Source organism: Schistocerca piceifrons, chromosome 3 (assembly GCF_021461385.2).
Source record: "Schistocerca piceifrons isolate TAMUIC-IGC-003096 chromosome 3, iqSchPice1.1, whole genome shotgun sequence".
Classification (NCBI taxonomy): domain Eukaryota; kingdom Metazoa; phylum Arthropoda; class Insecta; order Orthoptera; family Acrididae; genus Schistocerca; species Schistocerca piceifrons.
The window spans coordinates 813,924,374-813,942,557 of NC_060140.1; the positions used below are offsets into that span (position 1 = coordinate 813,924,374).

The 18,184-nt window shown below is 39.4% G+C and overlaps 1 protein-coding gene across 1 annotated transcript; it reads left to right on the forward strand.

The window, feature by feature from the left end:
- Nucleotides 1-388: 388 nt before the first annotated feature.
- On the forward strand, nucleotides 389-17,534 carry LOC124789308 (ribonucleoside-diphosphate reductase subunit M2 B-like). Its single transcript, XM_047256620.1, has 7 exons — nucleotides 389-566; nucleotides 657-734; nucleotides 817-1,002; nucleotides 1,261-1,496; nucleotides 1,582-1,810; nucleotides 1,891-2,109; nucleotides 17,004-17,534. Exons 1-7 carry the CDS (start codon nucleotides 495-497, stop codon nucleotides 17,154-17,156), a joined length of 1,173 nt encoding a protein of 390 aa, XP_047112576.1. The 5' UTR covers nucleotides 389-494; the 3' UTR covers nucleotides 17,157-17,534.
- Nucleotides 17,535-18,184: the final 650 nt, after the last annotated feature.

Genomic DNA, 18,184 nt, shown 5'->3' on the forward strand with positions numbered 1-18,184 from the left:
ATATAATTTGAACTAGTTACAAGGGAAATCCACACTTCGAGTAACAACATGGGAGAACTGTTCTAGCTTTCAGGTACTCTTTGACACTGTGACGTCTTCGAAACAACAATTCGGCGGGAACATCGTTAACTGGTTCCCGGAAAAATTTATAAAGTGGCGGGACTGAACGTTGCCAAATTATGATGGTCAGTGTGAGATTGTGCATTGGATTAAATGATGCATTGTTTCTTTATGATTGTAGTTCCCTATGATAAAAAGTAATTTTACATGTAATGGGCAAAGGTTATTGCATAAGGTTTTTGTTGATGCTATGAAGCGCAGTGTTTGGGAAAATTGGCTTCTCTGTACTAACACCAGCTGAGACCTTAAGCTCCTATTGGTAGGCATGCTTGTTTCCCGCCTTTTTCGTGTTTATAACTAGGGAGCATGAACTAACTTGGTCAGTTTGGCTTGGGTTTCTGCTGTAGTGCAGTCGAAGTGTAAGCGTCGTTAAGATGCCTTTTCAAGCGGTTGGTGATAAAGAAAATGTGCCGCTTACTCTGTCTCCGTTAAAGCTTAATCCTAATGTAAGTATTGTATTCATTTTATTATTCTGAAGGGAGTTTCTATATGTTGTGCTGACTTGTTTTCCTGCGACTAATTACTTCATTTTTTAGGTGAATTCGAGCGGAAAGCATCGAAATGCAGTTTTGGATGTGACAACGCGGCACAATATAGCCCAACAAATCAGCTTCGTAAGGAAGACAATTTTATTTCAATGCTTAGTTATGTTTTGAATATTGTTGTTTAGAGTATTTCAGAGTATATGTTTTACAGGGCGACGAGAATTTCATTGAGAAAGACAAGAAATCTTTCAGAAAATTCGATATTCAGCTGGAACCCTTATTGAGGGAGAACCCAAGAAGATTTGTCATCTTCCCGATTCAGTATCATGATATCTGGGCTATGTACAAAAAAGCAGAAGCATCGTTCTGGACGGCTGAAGAAGTAGACTTATCGAAGGTACATCTCTTAAAGTATCAGTTCGGTGTTTTTTGTTACAAGGCATAGTGTGAATGATTCCCGTTTTCCACATTAAAGCTGAAGATGAACTGTAACATAGTACTCTTAGCTACGTTGAACTAACTTAAATTAACGTATCATACTCGAACATTCGCTATAATCTTCCTCGTTATGGTTAGCTTGTAGCTGTTAAGCCATGGTCGCCCCGTAATATTTCAAACAGGAACATTCTATTTAATTTGCATGTTTATTTCATAGGACTTGGTTCACTGGCAGCAGCTTAAACCTGAAGAAAGGCATTTTATTTCCCACGTCCTTGCTTTCTTTGCTGCTAGTGATGGCATTGTTAATGAAAATCTAGTTGAAAGATTTAGCCAAGAAGTGCAAGTAACAGAAGCAAGATGTTTTTATGGTTTCCAAATTGCTATGGAAAATGTGCATTCTGAAATGTATAGTCTTCTCATTGATACATATATAAAGGATTCTGCTGAAAGGTTTGTGATAAAATTCCATTATCACTGGAGCATATATATGAATCAATGAATGAACAGTTTTGAGTATCCTATGTTTCTTTTCCAGAGAGTTTCTTTTCAATGCAATTGAAACGCTACCATGTGTAAAGAAGAAAGCTGATTGGGCACTCAGGTGGATTGCTGATGAATCTGCAACATTTGCAGAACGTGTAATTGCATTTGCTGCTGTGGAAGGCATATTCTTTTCTGGCAGTTTTGCAGCTATTTTCTGGCTCAAGAAGAGAGGTTTAATGCCAGGCCTTACATTTAGCAATGAACTTATTTCAAGGGATGAGGTAAATTTTACAAATAAATGAGTGTTTAAGTATATGTAAAATGTTAGTTTTTGTTACTTATAAGTATTTCGTATTGGCAGGGCCTGCATTGTGACTTTGCATGCCTCATGTTTAAGCATGTTGTGCAGAAGCCCACAGAAGTGGAAATAACTAATATTATTAAGGATGCTGTTCAAATAGAACAAGAATTTTTAACAGAGGCATTGCCTGTAGCAATGATAGGCATGAACTGTGACCTTATGAAGAAGTACATTGAATTTGTTGCGGACAGACTTCTTGTGGAGTTAGGCTGTTCAAAGGTAAGTTTGCCCTTCTAGTTAAAGAACTTTATGGTAGTCCTTCCACCTTGGTTAAGCTGATGTTTCATTAACAATGAGTGTAACCCTTTGCTCTGCTGTCACGTTTTATATAGTAGTGCAGCTCTGAAAACTAAGGTGGTTTTAAATTAATACAAAATTGTAATGTAATGTTTATTATAGTCTTCCAGTAAAACCTACTGAGTGCTTGTTGTGAAAATGGGAGATACTTAGAGATGATGTTTCTATGTTGACTCTTGGAATTAGTGCTAACCATGACTCATTAGGCCAACAGATTGGCTGCCTTGTTGCGTGTGATGACTTAATGGCAGTTAGTGTTAAATACTGTGACATAGTTATGATGGTGTGTGAGGGTAGGGGCAGAACTCTTTCATCATTTCTAGTTTTGGCTCGGAAGACAGTGTGAACTCAGATTTATCTTTGTTTCTTCTAGTTTTACTCAGTCAAGTGTTTCCATTCTTGAAATTGTCGATTTTATAACCCGTCACTCTGTAAAAAAAATTTTCCCCCCTTCCCCTTCTTTATATTTCAGTCGATTCAAAAGTCTCATTGTGATGAACTGACTCCAGTTCTATTTCAACAGCTTCTCTCCATTGTTGAGAATTCAGGCCACTCATAGGATCTTCATCTGTTGTAGGTTAATTATTAAAAGAATGTGCTACAAAAATTTCATAACGGTATTCCTTAGGTTTAGGTCTATAAGAAGAATGGTTTCTTCACATTCCGGAATTTCTATGTTCATAGAATTGTTTGTTGCCGTCTTACACACACGACCAGTCTCTGGCAGCTGAAGCCAGACTAATCATATTTTGACTTTCTAGTTGCTTAGCTTTGGGTTCTTCCCTCTCCACCCTCCATAGGGATTTCTATTTTCTACAGCTATAGGAAGCAATAGATTGGTCAAATACATAGTTGTCAAAATGGCATCCAGCCAAAAACATGTTGATAACAAAGTATCAGTTAACATACTTCTTGCTTTTCAGCAGAGTCCTATTTCTCTGCAACCCCATCCTAGTGTGGACTGGATAGTGTTCATCTTCTTTCCAACTTCTCTTCCTAACATATTGCAATTAAGTTCTCAAAAACATCACAGACCTGATCTTTAGAACTTAGAAAAATTTAACTGTGTCTTCTAGTCATCTATTGAGGTTAAAAATAAAAAGACAGCTTCCTCCTATAAACTCACATTCAGATTGTACAATGTGTATTAACTGCAAGGTGTCTGTGGTTTTGCTTTTATTACATTTAAAAGTGTAATCTAGACTTTCCATTGTACACATGCTTAAGAGTTCCACAGTTCTTTGCATTTACTTCAATCTTCCATTTATTACTGTACCATTTAATAGTGACATGCTGTTCCTGTTCAGTTGTCAAAGTCTGTGGCATAAGAAATATTTTCCAGAGTACACAGAACGATTTACATCTTTCTGTGTCTAGCAGCATTTGACTTTCAAGTTCACCTAATATGTCTCTGTAGCTGTAATGAATCAGCGGAACTGTCAGATTCCACCCGTCTGCTTTGACCTGTTATGTAATGGTGTTGTGTACTATGTCCCCCTGGTAGCAGAGTGGTCAGCGCGACACTGTCAATCTAAAAGGGCCCGGGTTCGATTCCCAGCTGGGTCGGAGATTTTCTCCGCTCAGGGACTGGGTTTTGTGTTGTCCTAATCATCATTTCATCCCCATTGACGCGCAAGTGGCCAAAGTGGCGTCAAATCGAAAGACTTGCACCAGGCGAACGGTCTACCCGACGGGAGGCCCTCGTCACACTAAATTTCATTTCATTACAGCTCAAGAGTTCTCGTGTTGGTTGTGTTGTAGATGTTGCGTTGTTTTTGTTTGATTGTGCCTTTTGATGGTGTACATTTATTTGCTGAATGTAATGTGTCATATTGGATTCATTTGATTCTTTATGACAGTTGTAATGTTGCTGTGAATGTACATAGTTGGTGGATAATGGAGTTTGAAAGTGTTTCCACCGAAATTAAGACAATAACAGTCTAGGTCACAAAAATTTAATTTCAGTGAAATGCACTGGCACAATGTGTGGGCATTCTTAAAGAAGTAATGTCTGTGCAGTTATTTGGGTTCCTTACGGAATGTCAGGTGCAACATTTATGGCAACAACGAGTCTTCAGAGTTCCCGGCATCTCGGACCAGGGTCGCATTTATGTAGCAGTGTTACGGGGATAACATCTGGAAGTCGATTAAACACAGTACCTGGTTCGAGAAATCTAGGTTGGCCATGTTGTTTGTTTTGCTGACGTACTATTTTTGTTATAGGTCTTCTATCAGTTTTTTGTCCACGGGTTGGATTGGTTTTCGTTTTATCGAGAGGTTTGTTCTGAGCATGTTAAGTACAGGATGAAGTTGGGTGGGGAGGGGATGGTTGTTGATGTTGATAAATTAACACTTCCTAAGAAGTATGGGAGTGGTAGTTATCAGGTTGGTTTGGAGGAGGGGGCGGCGGGCGTTGTTTTGGGAACTGGGTATGCTGATTGTGTTTTTTAGGGTTTTGGAGGACTGTACTGAGAGGGAATTTGTGGATTTGATTGAATATATTCAGAAGGCGAGCACTTCAGTTTTGAATGCATTTTCGTCCTACCGGGGTTTGGGGAAGAGGGGTTATGACCGATTAATTCTTAATTACTCTATGGAGTTCAAGGATTGTGACACTGTGGCTTGTACTAACAAGACAGATGTTTTGGGGGGGGGGGGGTGGAAGAGGTGATCTTCCAACCTGCAGTATCATTTTGATGATGATGGCAGAAGAGGGTCCCTGTGAAATAATTTTTTTTTTTCTTTTGGGGGGGGGGGGGGGGGAGAGGTCTGTGGGGTTTTGAGAGTTAAGGGGCGGGGGGGAGAGGTTGTTGGTATTGGTTGTTGTTGAGTTAATGAGGTGGGTTGTGGGTGGTGTGAAAGTGTCTGTTTTTGTTGCGTTCACGTGTGGTGGCAAACTTATATCATGTTGCTGGATGTTGTTGTCGGTAAGTAATTTTTGTTTTGGGTTTATTTTATAGTAATTGTGGTGCTTGTGTGTATTTATGGCAGGTTGATTGTCTTTTGATTGCTGTGGTGTTGTCAGATTTTTTGATGAGATGTTGGTGTTTTGGTCCCACTTTCTGTAGTTGTAGATGTTGGGGGTTTGTAGGAATAGAAAGATGAGTTTGAGCTATATAGGTTGAGGGAAATGTCGCATACCCATGATTTTCATTGGTGTAGTGGAATGCTGTAGTTCTGGCTTTCTTTTTGGGATAATGTTTGCTTTAGGATTCAGTTTTAGTGTCCGTTGGCACATATATGCACTGACATCATTGTCACAGTATTGGATACACTGAAAGTAGCAGTTTCAGCCATATTGGTGACGTGGGTCAGAGCAGTTTGATGGAATCGGATACTTCTGTAATGCTGTTATAATTACCCCATACTGGTCAACTATTTATTACTCCATTCATATCAAAGGTTACTCTGCTGTTCTCACTTACAAATAACACTTTCAGAGGGTATTTTTGCTTTGTAATGGCCAGTTTAAGAAAATGAAAGTTTTTCTCAGCAGGTACTTTCTGCTTTATTGAAGTAGTGATATTGTTAGCCTGTAATTAAATATATTTACATTGAGAAACGGTCTACTAGCACATTTTTGGTTCCAACCTTCATTAGGCACTGATATTGCTGTCTAATGTTATACTGCATTGCAGAACTATACTCCTCTCATATGCTGACATCTGCACATGTTGTTCACACGCCTGCCTAAAACTGTAGTTGCTGTCTTGAGTAAATGGAATGAAATTCGTGAAGATTTTACACCCTGTTGTCAACAAACCCCTGTTTACATTTTTCTGACTGCATGGTGAGATTATAGGTTCGTATGAGCAGTTGCCAGCGGGCTCGTGCGCAGAGCTGAATTCGCGTATGAGCAGTGCCTTCCTCCCGCTTCTGACTACTTGGAGCGTGGCTGTTTGGTGTACGAGCAGTAGCGGCACGTAGCCAGAAGCTACCCGGAAAAATTTTCTTGGCGCGCCCAAGCTGCCAGATTCGCGCATGCGCAGTGCGAGCTGAGTTATGGTGTGGGGGGGGTCCTTCCTCACGTGACCCGTGGCCGTGTCTTCGTTTACAGCTCCCACGTCAAACAGAAAACAAAACAGGTTTCTGTGGCCGGGAGCCATCAAGTGAATTAATATACATTCTCATAACCATGAAAGACAAAAATAAGTTAGTGGTTTCAATTTTCTGATTTTATATTATTTCCACGTTATTAGCAATCAACCATTAATGTCTTGATGAAGCTATTTCTGTCTGTTTTATAGAGAAATTTGCTTCAGTTAATTTTTTTTTTCCGCTGAGGCAGTTACTTTATTTGAAACGAAACGAAGTGTTTCATTCCGCGCTGTTGGCTACTTTCAACCTCGTTCAATATAAAGTGCAAATTTTCATTTTCTGGGACAAATGGTGATATACCATAATAAAGAACCAAATATGAGAATACAGTACTGGACCTCCAAGAAAATTTGTATCACGAGAACCACATGAAAAGCTGAATATCAGGAACTTCAGAGTCCATCTGGACATAGAAATGTGCAATTAGAGCGGAATGAAGCATTTAGTATGGTTTATGAAATTCCGATGCTGCTGGAGTAGTCTCTGATGTCCTGTTCCTTGTATGACACTGTAAGATCTCTTAATGCTATATACGTACGAACATACGTAAACATTGACGTGAAGCTAAGTAGGCAAATGTGGCCAGTGTTTTTGAACTATATATTTTGTTTCAAATATAATGACAGCTGTAGCAGAATTTTATAGATCTGCCTTCTGTGAAAGTGTTTTTCGATCACAAGACACTTGTCTCGTACTTCCTCTGGGCCTGAAGTTATTTCTTAATTTGTGTTTACGTCTTAAATTTATAGAATGCCACTCTATGCTAAATTTTAGACTGGCAGCATACCATGTTTTATCGTTTTAAACTCCCCACATGGCTTCATATTTATTCCTAGAGTAGAATATAAACTGTCAGTTGTACAGTTTCTATGCCTCATAGACAACCATGTTAATTTTTTCACATTTTGAAATAGTCATGAAATTTATTGTCCTTTATTCCGGTATAAGCTACACAAGAAACTCTCTCTTTTTTGTTGCAAGTAATTTGTATTACATCCTAGTAGCTTTTTGCAGTGATGTGTAGATGTAAACGTGTTGGAAATGCTACATAACAACATTGCAGAGCACGAATTAAAAAAAAAAACCTGTCAAAAATTTTATGGTACTTCGAGCTGTGGAGTCTAATTTTGAAATGACTCAAAAGCCAAGAATTGCTTCCTTATTTGCATCCTTTATCTGTGTGGGATATGATAAAACAATTGCTCTAAGTACAATTCAGTATGTCCTCTCAATAACATGCCGCACGGGTGGCACGGCTACACATGGTCACGTGATGCCCCACCAGAAATACGACGAAAAGCGTATGAGCAGAGCAAGCACCAAGCACGGGCTGCCTACGTCATCGTAGCTGCGCATGCGCAGTACAGCCTGTTGTCTGGCGCATTCTGGTAACTGCTCAAACGAACCTTATGGTAACAGTGCCATACATTCGTCCATTGGCTACCAAAGTTTACAGTTTTAGCATTTCCATATGAATATTAATTTGTGACCAATGTGCATAACTGCTTCACATCCTTTGTGACGCATTTCCTTTTAATGTATATTGACGATTGATATCGGTCATGATTGATATGTCCTCCCATTGGTGCCTTGTTATGTATGATATGGTCTTCAGCTCTGATTGCAGTAATAAGCTCTTCTCAAAATTGCCATATTAAGCAGTAGTTTTTCTCCAGTCACTGCGTATTCTGTTATATTTAATGTCAGGATGTCCTTTCACCTACATAAATTTTAACAGAGATTTTCATTTTCCTTTTTACCCCGTATGAATTATTTTTATTTGCTCCTGTGTCATTTTCTGTACTCTACAGCACAAGCCAAAATACAATGCAGACATAAAATGATGCACATTTTTCACATTGGAATGATACAGAAATTAATCATAGTTACACATTCAATCTAGGTAATTTTGTAATTTGAGAAAAGGAAATTGGCTGCTCATCATGTGGCAAGAGATGCTGAGCCACAGATACACAGCAAAATGATTCTCACAATACAAGCTTTCGGCCATAGCCATAATGTTACATTCCATGAATAATTCCTATAGACAATACATATGTATTATCACATTTATGCAGTTTATTTACTATGTGCATGTTTGGTATTTTACGTTAGTCAGATAAAGGTAATATTTGCTATGATCTGTAATTTTACTTTAGAGTAGTATACAGTGTTCACTTAACTTGCTGAAAAATTCATTAACACAGTAGAAATTGTGGTTCATCACAAATAAGACACTTTCCTTGTAGGCAGACATTCTGGTATGAGATAAGAATATTGCACTTTCTTGTTTCATGGTGATTTACAGAGCTGTTTAATTTAGAAGCATTGGGTGGTTTAAATCTTCTTATGAAGAAAATTATTACATGAAAATCAAAGAGCAGAAGGTTGAGGATTTTAAATCTTTCAAAAAGAGAATGACAATCTTTGTTGCAAATAATGCTAACAGCTCTGTTTTGCATTTCGGATATAGTTTGCCTACCTGGTGAATTTCTCCAGAATGAGTCCATATCTGATTGCAGACTGGAAACTCACATGATACACCTGTGGTACTGTTTTTCTATTTCCACTTGAGTTCAGTATCGGCAGCATATAGCAAATAGGTGACAGCTCACCTGTTAGGCTGGATGTGTGTGTGTGTGTGTTCCGTTTGAGATCATCCTGAAGAGGTGGTCCCAAAAATTTCATGTCAGTTGCATTTAAGCTTTCCTTGTTTATTTTTCAAGTTCAGGTCAATCTGTTGTTTTTTATGGGATATGTTAAAGTTCATGGCTAGTTTTTCAAGTGGTTTATAATGAGATTATTTGTTTCAAACCAATCTGACAGTTACACCAATACGTTACCTGCTGGTAGCTGAGTCTGTTGGTGCGCATAGTTCCTAAGCATGTCCTGATGCAGCGGAACTACAGGTTTTTCTAGATTACTAGACCCTACTATATTCACAGTACAATGAAAATCGCCTATTTGCACTATTGTTCAAAGTGTTACTGACACATCTGTGTTAGAGTTAATCTTAAGGGGTTACACACATTAAAGACAAAGTTTCAAGGTTATTTTTCATCTTTTAGATTATAAATTTTATGATAGTGCTGCTAGGAGTAATTGCCCTTTATAAAAGTGAGATAAAATCTTGAGTGATTTTACATGTTGTTGACTTCTGTATGGAAAAGTCTGAAGTATTCTGTTGTGCAGAGATACATTGCCATCAGAGCTGACACCAGTTTCTTTCTTTCTTGCTTGTTTTGACATAAATTCTCAAGTCTCGGAATCCTGTGTTGGATGCTGCTTCATCACGATATTGACCTGTGAAAAAATCACATAAAGACAAAGATACAACTAAATTTCAATTACAGCAGCAGTATCTGTAGCAATGTTATTAAAATGGAAAGATTTTTACCAGGTTGCAGATTACCTGAATAGTTGTCTTCCTCAGGCTGTACCACTCGGATATTTCTCCCTGTGATAAAGAATAATTTTGTTCTTCCCCTTGAGCTTCCACAATGTCTTGCGTGCTCTACAAATGTGACCTATTAGTAACAGAATTACAAGAAACTGCAGAATGTAAAGAATACACTGTAGACTTCGTGAGGACACATTGGCTGTTATACTTTCGGTGCTGTCTTATATAAAGATCAGTGGGCAACGGGTCAAGGTTTCAGAATATTGTAATACTTTTGCACTGAGTTTTTCACCTGCACTTTTTAGGACAACTTCATTTCTTGTTACGTGATAAAGATCTTCTAAGGCACCAGGTGTTCAGGCATCAGTCCTGTGAAGGTGTGCAGTCTTCATAGTTGAAGATTCTGCTCCATAGGTCATAGTAGGGAAAATAGTTTGGATGAGGATGAGCTTTGGCTCAACAGTGAAGAGGTATCCTTGCAGATGTGAGCAAGTTTTGCTGTGCAGTTCCTCAAAATTGAAATACAAAAGTGTGGATTTCATTAAGGGTGCTCCCTAGAGAGTGCAATATTCACTCTCACAAAATAAATACGAGATGAACTGCAATGTTGGTCTCTCTTCCCACAAGATACCTTCAACATCTCAGGTTTGTGTGCGTGGTTGTTTCTTGTGTGAATGTTGCTTCTCTGTGGGGTGCCCCTTAGCTTAAGTAATTATTTAAGTTATCATTGGATGTTAAAGCTTGAGTAACTTAAAGTTATTATGTTTTGGCTTCTCACTGCTGTTGTTTCTTGGAGATAAAAAAAAAAAAAAAACTGGGCACCACTTGCTTTTGCAGTAATATCCTGAGGTTTGGTAACATCTGTGATAGGCCGACCGTTTTATACTTAACGTTTGAACAAAGCATGTATCCTGTAATAATGATCTCTCTCCCTTGTTTATATAGAATCTGTCACTCACCAACATTAACAAGCCATAAGCACTCGTACCAAATGGGGAAAGTCACTAAGTAACTACCTAAGATGACATTTAATGGTCACACTGGCTAAAACATTCACAGCAGGAATGCTCAGACAATTACTGAATGGTTGTTGGAGAATGTGTGGCATCAGGTGCACACAAGAAGCCTAAACCAAAGCAGTCATTTGTGACTACTGTTAGTATAGCGTTTCATCTGCTCTTACCAAGTCAGTTACTCCGTCAGCTATTGTAGGGTATTACCATTATGTTCTGTGGGTCAGTAATTATTATAAGCAATTGCTTATGTGTTATACAAGTGTGAGGTCTTGGCAATTGCTGACAATTAAATACTACAATTACATTGTAGTGGGAGGGGGGTTGGGTGGGTGTTGTGAGTGTGTTTCAAATCGTTTCCAGTTAAAAATGATGTGATTCAGGGTGATCGGGAGCTGCCCTAACCACTATGAACAGTGGAAAATAATTAGGAATTTTTGTCTACTCAGTACATTCTTATGATTCAGCTTACGGAAAAGCTTCATGAGTTAACTGTAAAATCTTCCTCTGAAATGAAAATCATAGGCTGATGCTGTTACATCTCGTTATATCCCAGATTGATCTGAGAGATTGTAATGAGTGTGGGTACTTGCTGTATACTCATATGAAGTAAAAGCACAATGTAGAGTTTGAAGAACACCGAACAAGACATATGTGTACCAGAGCATACACACAGGATCTAATACAAGTAATACAAAACAGACAATATATTACATGTAACAAGTCTTCTCTCTCATTGGTCCATTGCATCACCATTGTCGCCACACCACCCACCGCTGTCCTGTTTCTATAATGATACGAGGGCGTAGCACTGCAGTTCAAAACAGTTGGTGTACTATAACCTGGAGTTCCTTAAATGGCACTTATTCTGCCTACTGGTTCATGTAGGTGGTGGTGGTGGTGGTGGTGGTGGTGGTGGTGGTGGTGGTGGTGGGACACACATACTGTAACAGGCTGTGGTACCTGTGACTGTTGAGGGCTTACATTATTCATACTGAAATCCTCTATGTGCTGACTTATTGTGGTCAGTGGAAACTGTATCCTTTTGCCCATTAATGTCACGGACAAAGGTTTTGTTTGAACCACGCAGTACTTTTAAGTGGACGCTTGTATACAGGGGAGACTGGTGGCTTAACTGCCTTTCACAGGCCCGGAATAAAAGTACTAACAAAAGTCTTTGCAACAACGGACAGGCTTTGAATTGCGATGCACAGGGGTGTGGAGGCGTGTTTGTATAAGATTGCAATTCGTGTAGGAAAAATTTTGTCACCAAATTGTATGTGGGGCATGGGGCAAGGAGAAAAGAAATTGCCCGAACTTCCTGAGCTTTGCCATAAACATGTTCGTGAGGAACAGCTGCTGCCTTCCTTTTAGGTTGTATGCGGGCAAAGAAAACCCTGTGGAGGAAATCAGGCTAAGATTCAGTGACAGTCCAGGGTGGACTTCAAGGTACAGTGTAGGTGCTGTACCATTTCATTACTCACGGGATAGTCATTAGTAGTGCGGGTGAGGCGACACCCACACAAATAAAATACCTTTGCAAATATTTGTCTTAAATTGTTTGCCCCGGTCTGCAGTAATAGCATGAGGATGCCAAAACATGAAAACCATGTAGCGATGAAAGCCCAAGTAATGAAAGTAGAAATATGAGGGCGGTTCAGAAAGTAACCTCCGATTGGTCACAGTGCGGGTTGTGGGGGGGAGTAGCGACGCCATCTGTGCGTTCACGCACTCAACAGGTCAGTCGGCATCAAGCCGTGGTCGAGTGAACGTCGTACCTGTGCTAGTTTAGTTTTTGTGGCAGCTTGAAATGTGTGCTGCAATAGAAAACCCCGCCAAATGTGAAGTGCGTGCTGTCATAAGGTTTTTTACAGCCAAAGGATATTCTGCAGCAGCTATTCATCGTGAGCTTTGTGCCGTGTACGGACCAAGAGTTATGAGTGAAGGAGTTGACCGTGAATGGGTACGTTTATTTAAAAGTAGACGAGAAAACGTTCATGATGAAAAGAGGAGTGGTAGACCATCATTGGTGACTGACGAACTCGTTCAGACAGTTGATGCAAAAGTTCGTGTAAATCGACGTTTCTCAATGTCGGAGTTGTCTACTGGTTTTCCACAGATTTCTAAGACTCTCTTGTACGAGATAGTGACAGCAAGATTGGGTTACCGTAAGTTCTGTGCACGACGTGTGCCCAAAATTCTTACCGACCACCACAAAACTCAAAGAATGGCCTCTGCATTAGACTTTCTGTCACGTTATGAGGACGAAGGAGAACCATTGTTAAACAGAATCGTGACCGGTGACGAAACCTGGATTAAGTACGTGAACCCTGAGACAAAAGAACAATAAAAGATGTGGGCACATTCAAATTCGCCTACCAAACCAAGAAAAGCCTCGCAAGATTTTTCTGCCAGAAAACTGATGGCAACGGTGTTTTGGGATGCCAAAGGGGTGTTGTTGGTTGAATTCATGGAACGTGGTACGACCATTAATCAAGACGTGTACTGTGAAACAATAAAAAAGTTACGACGGGCTATACAGAACAAACGCCGTGGTATGCTGACTTCCGGTATCGTTTTTTTGCACGATAACGCCTGTCCTCACTGCTCGCAGAACAACGGCCCTTCTTGAGTCCTTCAAGTGGGACGTTATCAACCATCCACCTTACAGCCCAGACCTGGCGCCAAGTGATTATCACCTCTTCATGCATTTGAAGAAATAGCTCGGGTCACAGCGGTTTGATGACGACGAAGAGCTCAAAGATGCGGTCACAGGCTGGCTCCAGGCACAAGCGGGTGATTTTTATGCAGAAGGAATTTCAAAGCTTGTGAAGAGATACGATAAGTGCCTCAATCGCTATGGAGACTATGTAGAAAAATAGTGCAAAGATGTAGTTGTAAGACGTATATATTAAAATATTTTTATTTAACTTTGTGTATTTTTTTAAATCAACCGGAGGTTACTTTCTGAACGACCCTCGTATTCACAATTTGACTAGCTTCAGGTCAATGTGTAACTCTGTCGATAACTGTTAAAAAGTAACGCAAACACTGTGAAGCAAGAAGAGGGCCTAAAATCTAAAAGTTGATATGGTTAAGAAACAGGAACAGGTACATGGTATGATCTTCGAAAGCTTGGCAGGTTACACATCAGCTTGCCCATTGGCAACAGTTGCGCTGCAAACCATGTCAGACTACTTTACCAGCAAGCAATTTTGTGGTAGCTTTGATTCCTGGGTGAGCTAGGTCATGATGTGTGTTAAAAATTGGGTGGCACCATCAAATAGGGATGAGGAGGAATTCCCTGTTGCAAGATCTAGCACACCACACATTTCGTTTAGATCCTTGCAGAGGGAGGAGCTGCAGATGCAATCTTGTGGATGATGGACCTTGAAGACGCTGCAGGAGGAGGGGGTTGGATTCTTTATCGGTGGCCACAGCATCCCAATTGATAGCTGTGAGCAGTGCACAATCCCGTGACACAGTCAGCCATGACATAGGTATGGCAGGTGATGTGCCTGATGGTGGTGAACTGCACAATGTAATCATTGTGGTGGTATGGATGAGGCGAATTGAACTCTGTAATTCGGTGAAATAAGGATGTTAGTGGCTTATGTTCTGTGAACATTGTAAAAATGTACCCTTCAAGCCATTGTCTGAAATAATTGGTCAGAAAAATTGCAAGCTGTTGTCTGTTTAAGGTATTCCAATGCTATTCTTATTGCAACATATGTATGAAAGAGTGAACCATTAAAGCCAGAGGTGCCCCTTGGATAAGGATGTACCAGTAAGGTAGCATTGTCAAGTGCCAGTTTTATAATGTCAGTGGCAGAGGTCTCCACAGGAGTCCACGGAACACCTGTTTCCACAGGTGCATTTGCCAGCAAGCAAAAGGTTGAGAATGCCATCCATGTAACAGCATAAATAGTTGCTATGTTTGTGCTGCACTGGGGAGGCTGAAATGCGTTGTTTTGTGTTGAGGAGCCCAGTTGGCGTAGTTATGGCAGTTATATGCTTACCTTCTCTGCCATTAGTATGTCAAAGCTTTTGCAGAGTCAGTACCACTGAAGATGCACGAGCCCACTACATTTGAGGAGTTCGTTCCCATTACATTCAAAAGTGGGTAATCACCCGGAATTGTACAGAAATTAAGGCCCGTATACTTGACACCCAAGTGCCATGTCCCATCCCCCCCCCCCCCCCCCTTCCTCATTCACCATGTGCAAAGAATCAGGCCATGAGATGAGAGATAAAGATCGCGAACATTCTGAAACATCTTAGTGAGATACTTGCGTCACAAGCATGAGACAACTCTCCTGCAGCTGACTTATCTGAGCAGAGGAAACAGTCGGCGTCTTCTCGTGTGCAGTCAGCATGGATATGGATGCAGGAACGGTAACAAATTCTACTGTTGCGATAACATTGGTGTGGTCGTTGCAGGTATCCTAGTGATGGAGCCCCATGGTATCACTCGTAAAGAACAGTGTAATTGATAATCCGAAGATATTGAAAGGGCTGCAAATTTATTTTGTGTACCATAGTGAGGCTTTTTTTCCAAGAGTGTACTTCAATTGCTTCTTCCTAAAGCAGTTACTATTAAAATAAGTCTGTGGAACTTCAGTATTCCACCAGGTTTTGTTGATTTAAGATTTAATATTATGAAACACAGTCAAACTTAACTAACTCTCAAGGTCAAAAGTACAGTAAACTGTTTTGCGCACGTAGAGGTGATTCACAGAAGACTCCCACAAGTGGAAGTTATGGCCATCAGAAATTTAGCAGGAAAAGTGACATAACCTGTATATTACAACTTTGATTTGGTTGTATGCATTAAAGTTGTTAGGAATCGTGTGGTTTCACAATTGAAGTTAAATAAAATCTGCTAGTTTGCTCACTCAAGAAGTGGTTGTAAAGTTGATCGAAGTTCCATATTTACAGTATGCTTCTGGACAGACCATTAACCATTGGTTTTTTCCTGGTAAGAAAGACTTTATAAATATTAATAAAGGGGTTGGGCTGTTCCCTCTGAGTGTAGGGCAAGTCATCTACTGGGAACTTTAGGGTATTAAGTTAATTATAGAACTTAAATTAATGGTTATAAATGTAAAAATGGATATGGTATAACATCAGTAACATGGTACTAACCCTCAGCCGACTGTTGGTCTCTGGTTGTTTTTCAGCTGTTACTGGATTTGATGGGCATATGTGAATTAAGGTACACTGGCCTACAGGGACTAATTTTCTATCACTTCATATTTATTTACACACAATGTTGCCTGTCTAATGTTTTGTAACACATGTCCAAATATTAGACCCATACATTACACCAATAAGCACCATATCGTTAAATTCTCTGGTGGCGAACTTAACATGTTTAATTAAGCAGTTTAGGTATGGATCGCACATTCATGTAGCTAAAGACAGACAGCATAATGCAATGATCACGTAACACTAATTGCAGATTATGCAGTCCTTCACTGTTTGATACCTAACCACAGACTGACTCACTACAGGGGTAATACGCCTAATTGTATGCATGCATAACATCACAGATTACCTTTCGTTAAAATTTGTGCTTATTTCATGTTAGTTATTGCTAAAACACAAGAAAATTAAGAAACAGCTGTAATAAATGATGGCCTTTTAACTAAGATGCCCTGTGCTTGTAAGCTATGCAATGAGGAAGGGCAGTGTCGGCAGTGACATCAAAGCCTGTATGTGCGTCGTACCTCTGTTCATTGTAGCATCCACGAGTGTAGTAAACACAATGTGGCTTGTAAATGTGGAAGCTCGAGAAAATACTTCTTTCTTGCATCTGTTTTAGTTAATTGTAATCTTGCTGCTGCTCTCGCTGCCTAAGGAATTTTTGTGTATTGATTCAGTTATTGTTTATTGTACAATTAGGTTATTTTTGCCCAAAATTGTACAATGCCTTCGTTCATTTGGTTTACACTGTTGACAAAGAACAGTTCAGTTACATCGGCTGCACCTGATAACAGCAGTTATCAGACACAGCTCTCTCAACAGTGTAAATCCATTACATCATTCACTCATTTGCAAGATGGTGGACTATCATGTTGTACTTAAAGTGAATCTATAAATACTTCGTGCATAGTGTTACTAGAATTCCGTGTACTTATATTGTGTGTCGCGCATATAATACAATTTTGTGGTATTTATGAACTCATTAAATATGCTCCCTTTCTGTCAGTAGCATAAATCTTTCTATAGAGGCATACTTTTACATACCTGAGGTCTTTTGAGACCCATTGCCAATAAAATAATGTTCACTCTTTGTCTTTTAGGTATACTTCTCAGAAAACCCATTTGACTTCATGGAGCACATTTCCTTGGAGGGAAAGACTAATTTCTTTGAGAAGAAAGTAGGAGAGTACCAGAAGTGTGGTGTAATGGCGAGCAAAGAAGAAAATGTCTTCACACTAGACGCTGATTTCTGAAAAGTGATACTCTTTCCTTGTCCACCTGTGGTCCTTTGTGAATTTGTATATTTTATTATGTGTTTGTCTTTGCCATTGTTCTTGTGTCATTTCTGTAGTATTCATCAATCGCCATTTCCACTGGTGTAACTTTACTTCCATACTGTCACTTTATGCATGTGTTTATTTATTTGTGGCTATAATTGAACAGACTGTATCTAAAGAGTTTGCATATGGAAAATTACTTCTCAAATGCCTCCTTATGGCTGGGACTTCTTATATGCAATTACCCAATTAACTGTCTAGACAGGCTATAAGTGGCTTGTGTGAAAATGACTGTGCAATACTTTTTTACTTGTATATATTTCTATGAAATAAAATACAAAGATTTCAGTATTATGGACTTGTATTATTTAAATTTTATGTCATAGCTCTGTAACTAGATGGCAACAACATTGAAATTGCAACATGAATGCTGTGATTTTAATACAGAAATGGTGTGCAGGGTAAATTTGCCATTTATGCTTCGGAGCCCAACTAGGCACTAAACTATTTCAGCAATTTATTGGTCTGCCAGCCTGTAACAGGTGGGACCACAGGGAGAATATCACAACAGTTCTAAGACGTCATCCGGATGACCACACTAGTGTAAGGCACGGCAGGTAAGCCTTGGGTCGTTCATTGTGATAACTGGTGAAAATTTTGGGTTACAGATATGGCGTCTCCATAGTAAAGTAATTTTGCATGCAACTTAATTTTCAATTGTGTATAAATGACTGAAGACTGGTGCAAATGATAGTAACTCAAGAGTAAATCGTAGGTGATTGGAGAGTTGACATTTCCAGTCAATATAAAATACTACCTCTATTAGGTACTATTTCTACCATTGCAATAAGTTTCTGATATTGCACAGGATGGAGAAATTCCGTTGTAGGATTAAATTTTTATTGCAGTGAAATTTTGAGATGCTGTTTTTCTTCCTTTAACTTGAACAATTATTTCATGGCTTCTGAGATACTTGGTGTAATGTGGGAAGCTCTTAACTCCAG

Coding starts and splice junctions, on each gene's coding strand:
- LOC124789308 (XM_047256620.1), top strand. CDS start 495: ATGCCTTTTCAAGCGGTTGGTGATAAAGAAAATGTGCCGCTTACTCTG. Junction 567..656: donor CGTTAAAGCTTAATCCTAAT/GTAAGTATTGTA, acceptor TTCATTTTTTAG/GTGAATTCGAGCGGAAAGCA. Junction 1,811..1,890: donor AACTTATTTCAAGGGATGAG/GTAAATTTTACA, acceptor TCGTATTGGCAG/GGCCTGCATTGTGACTTTGC.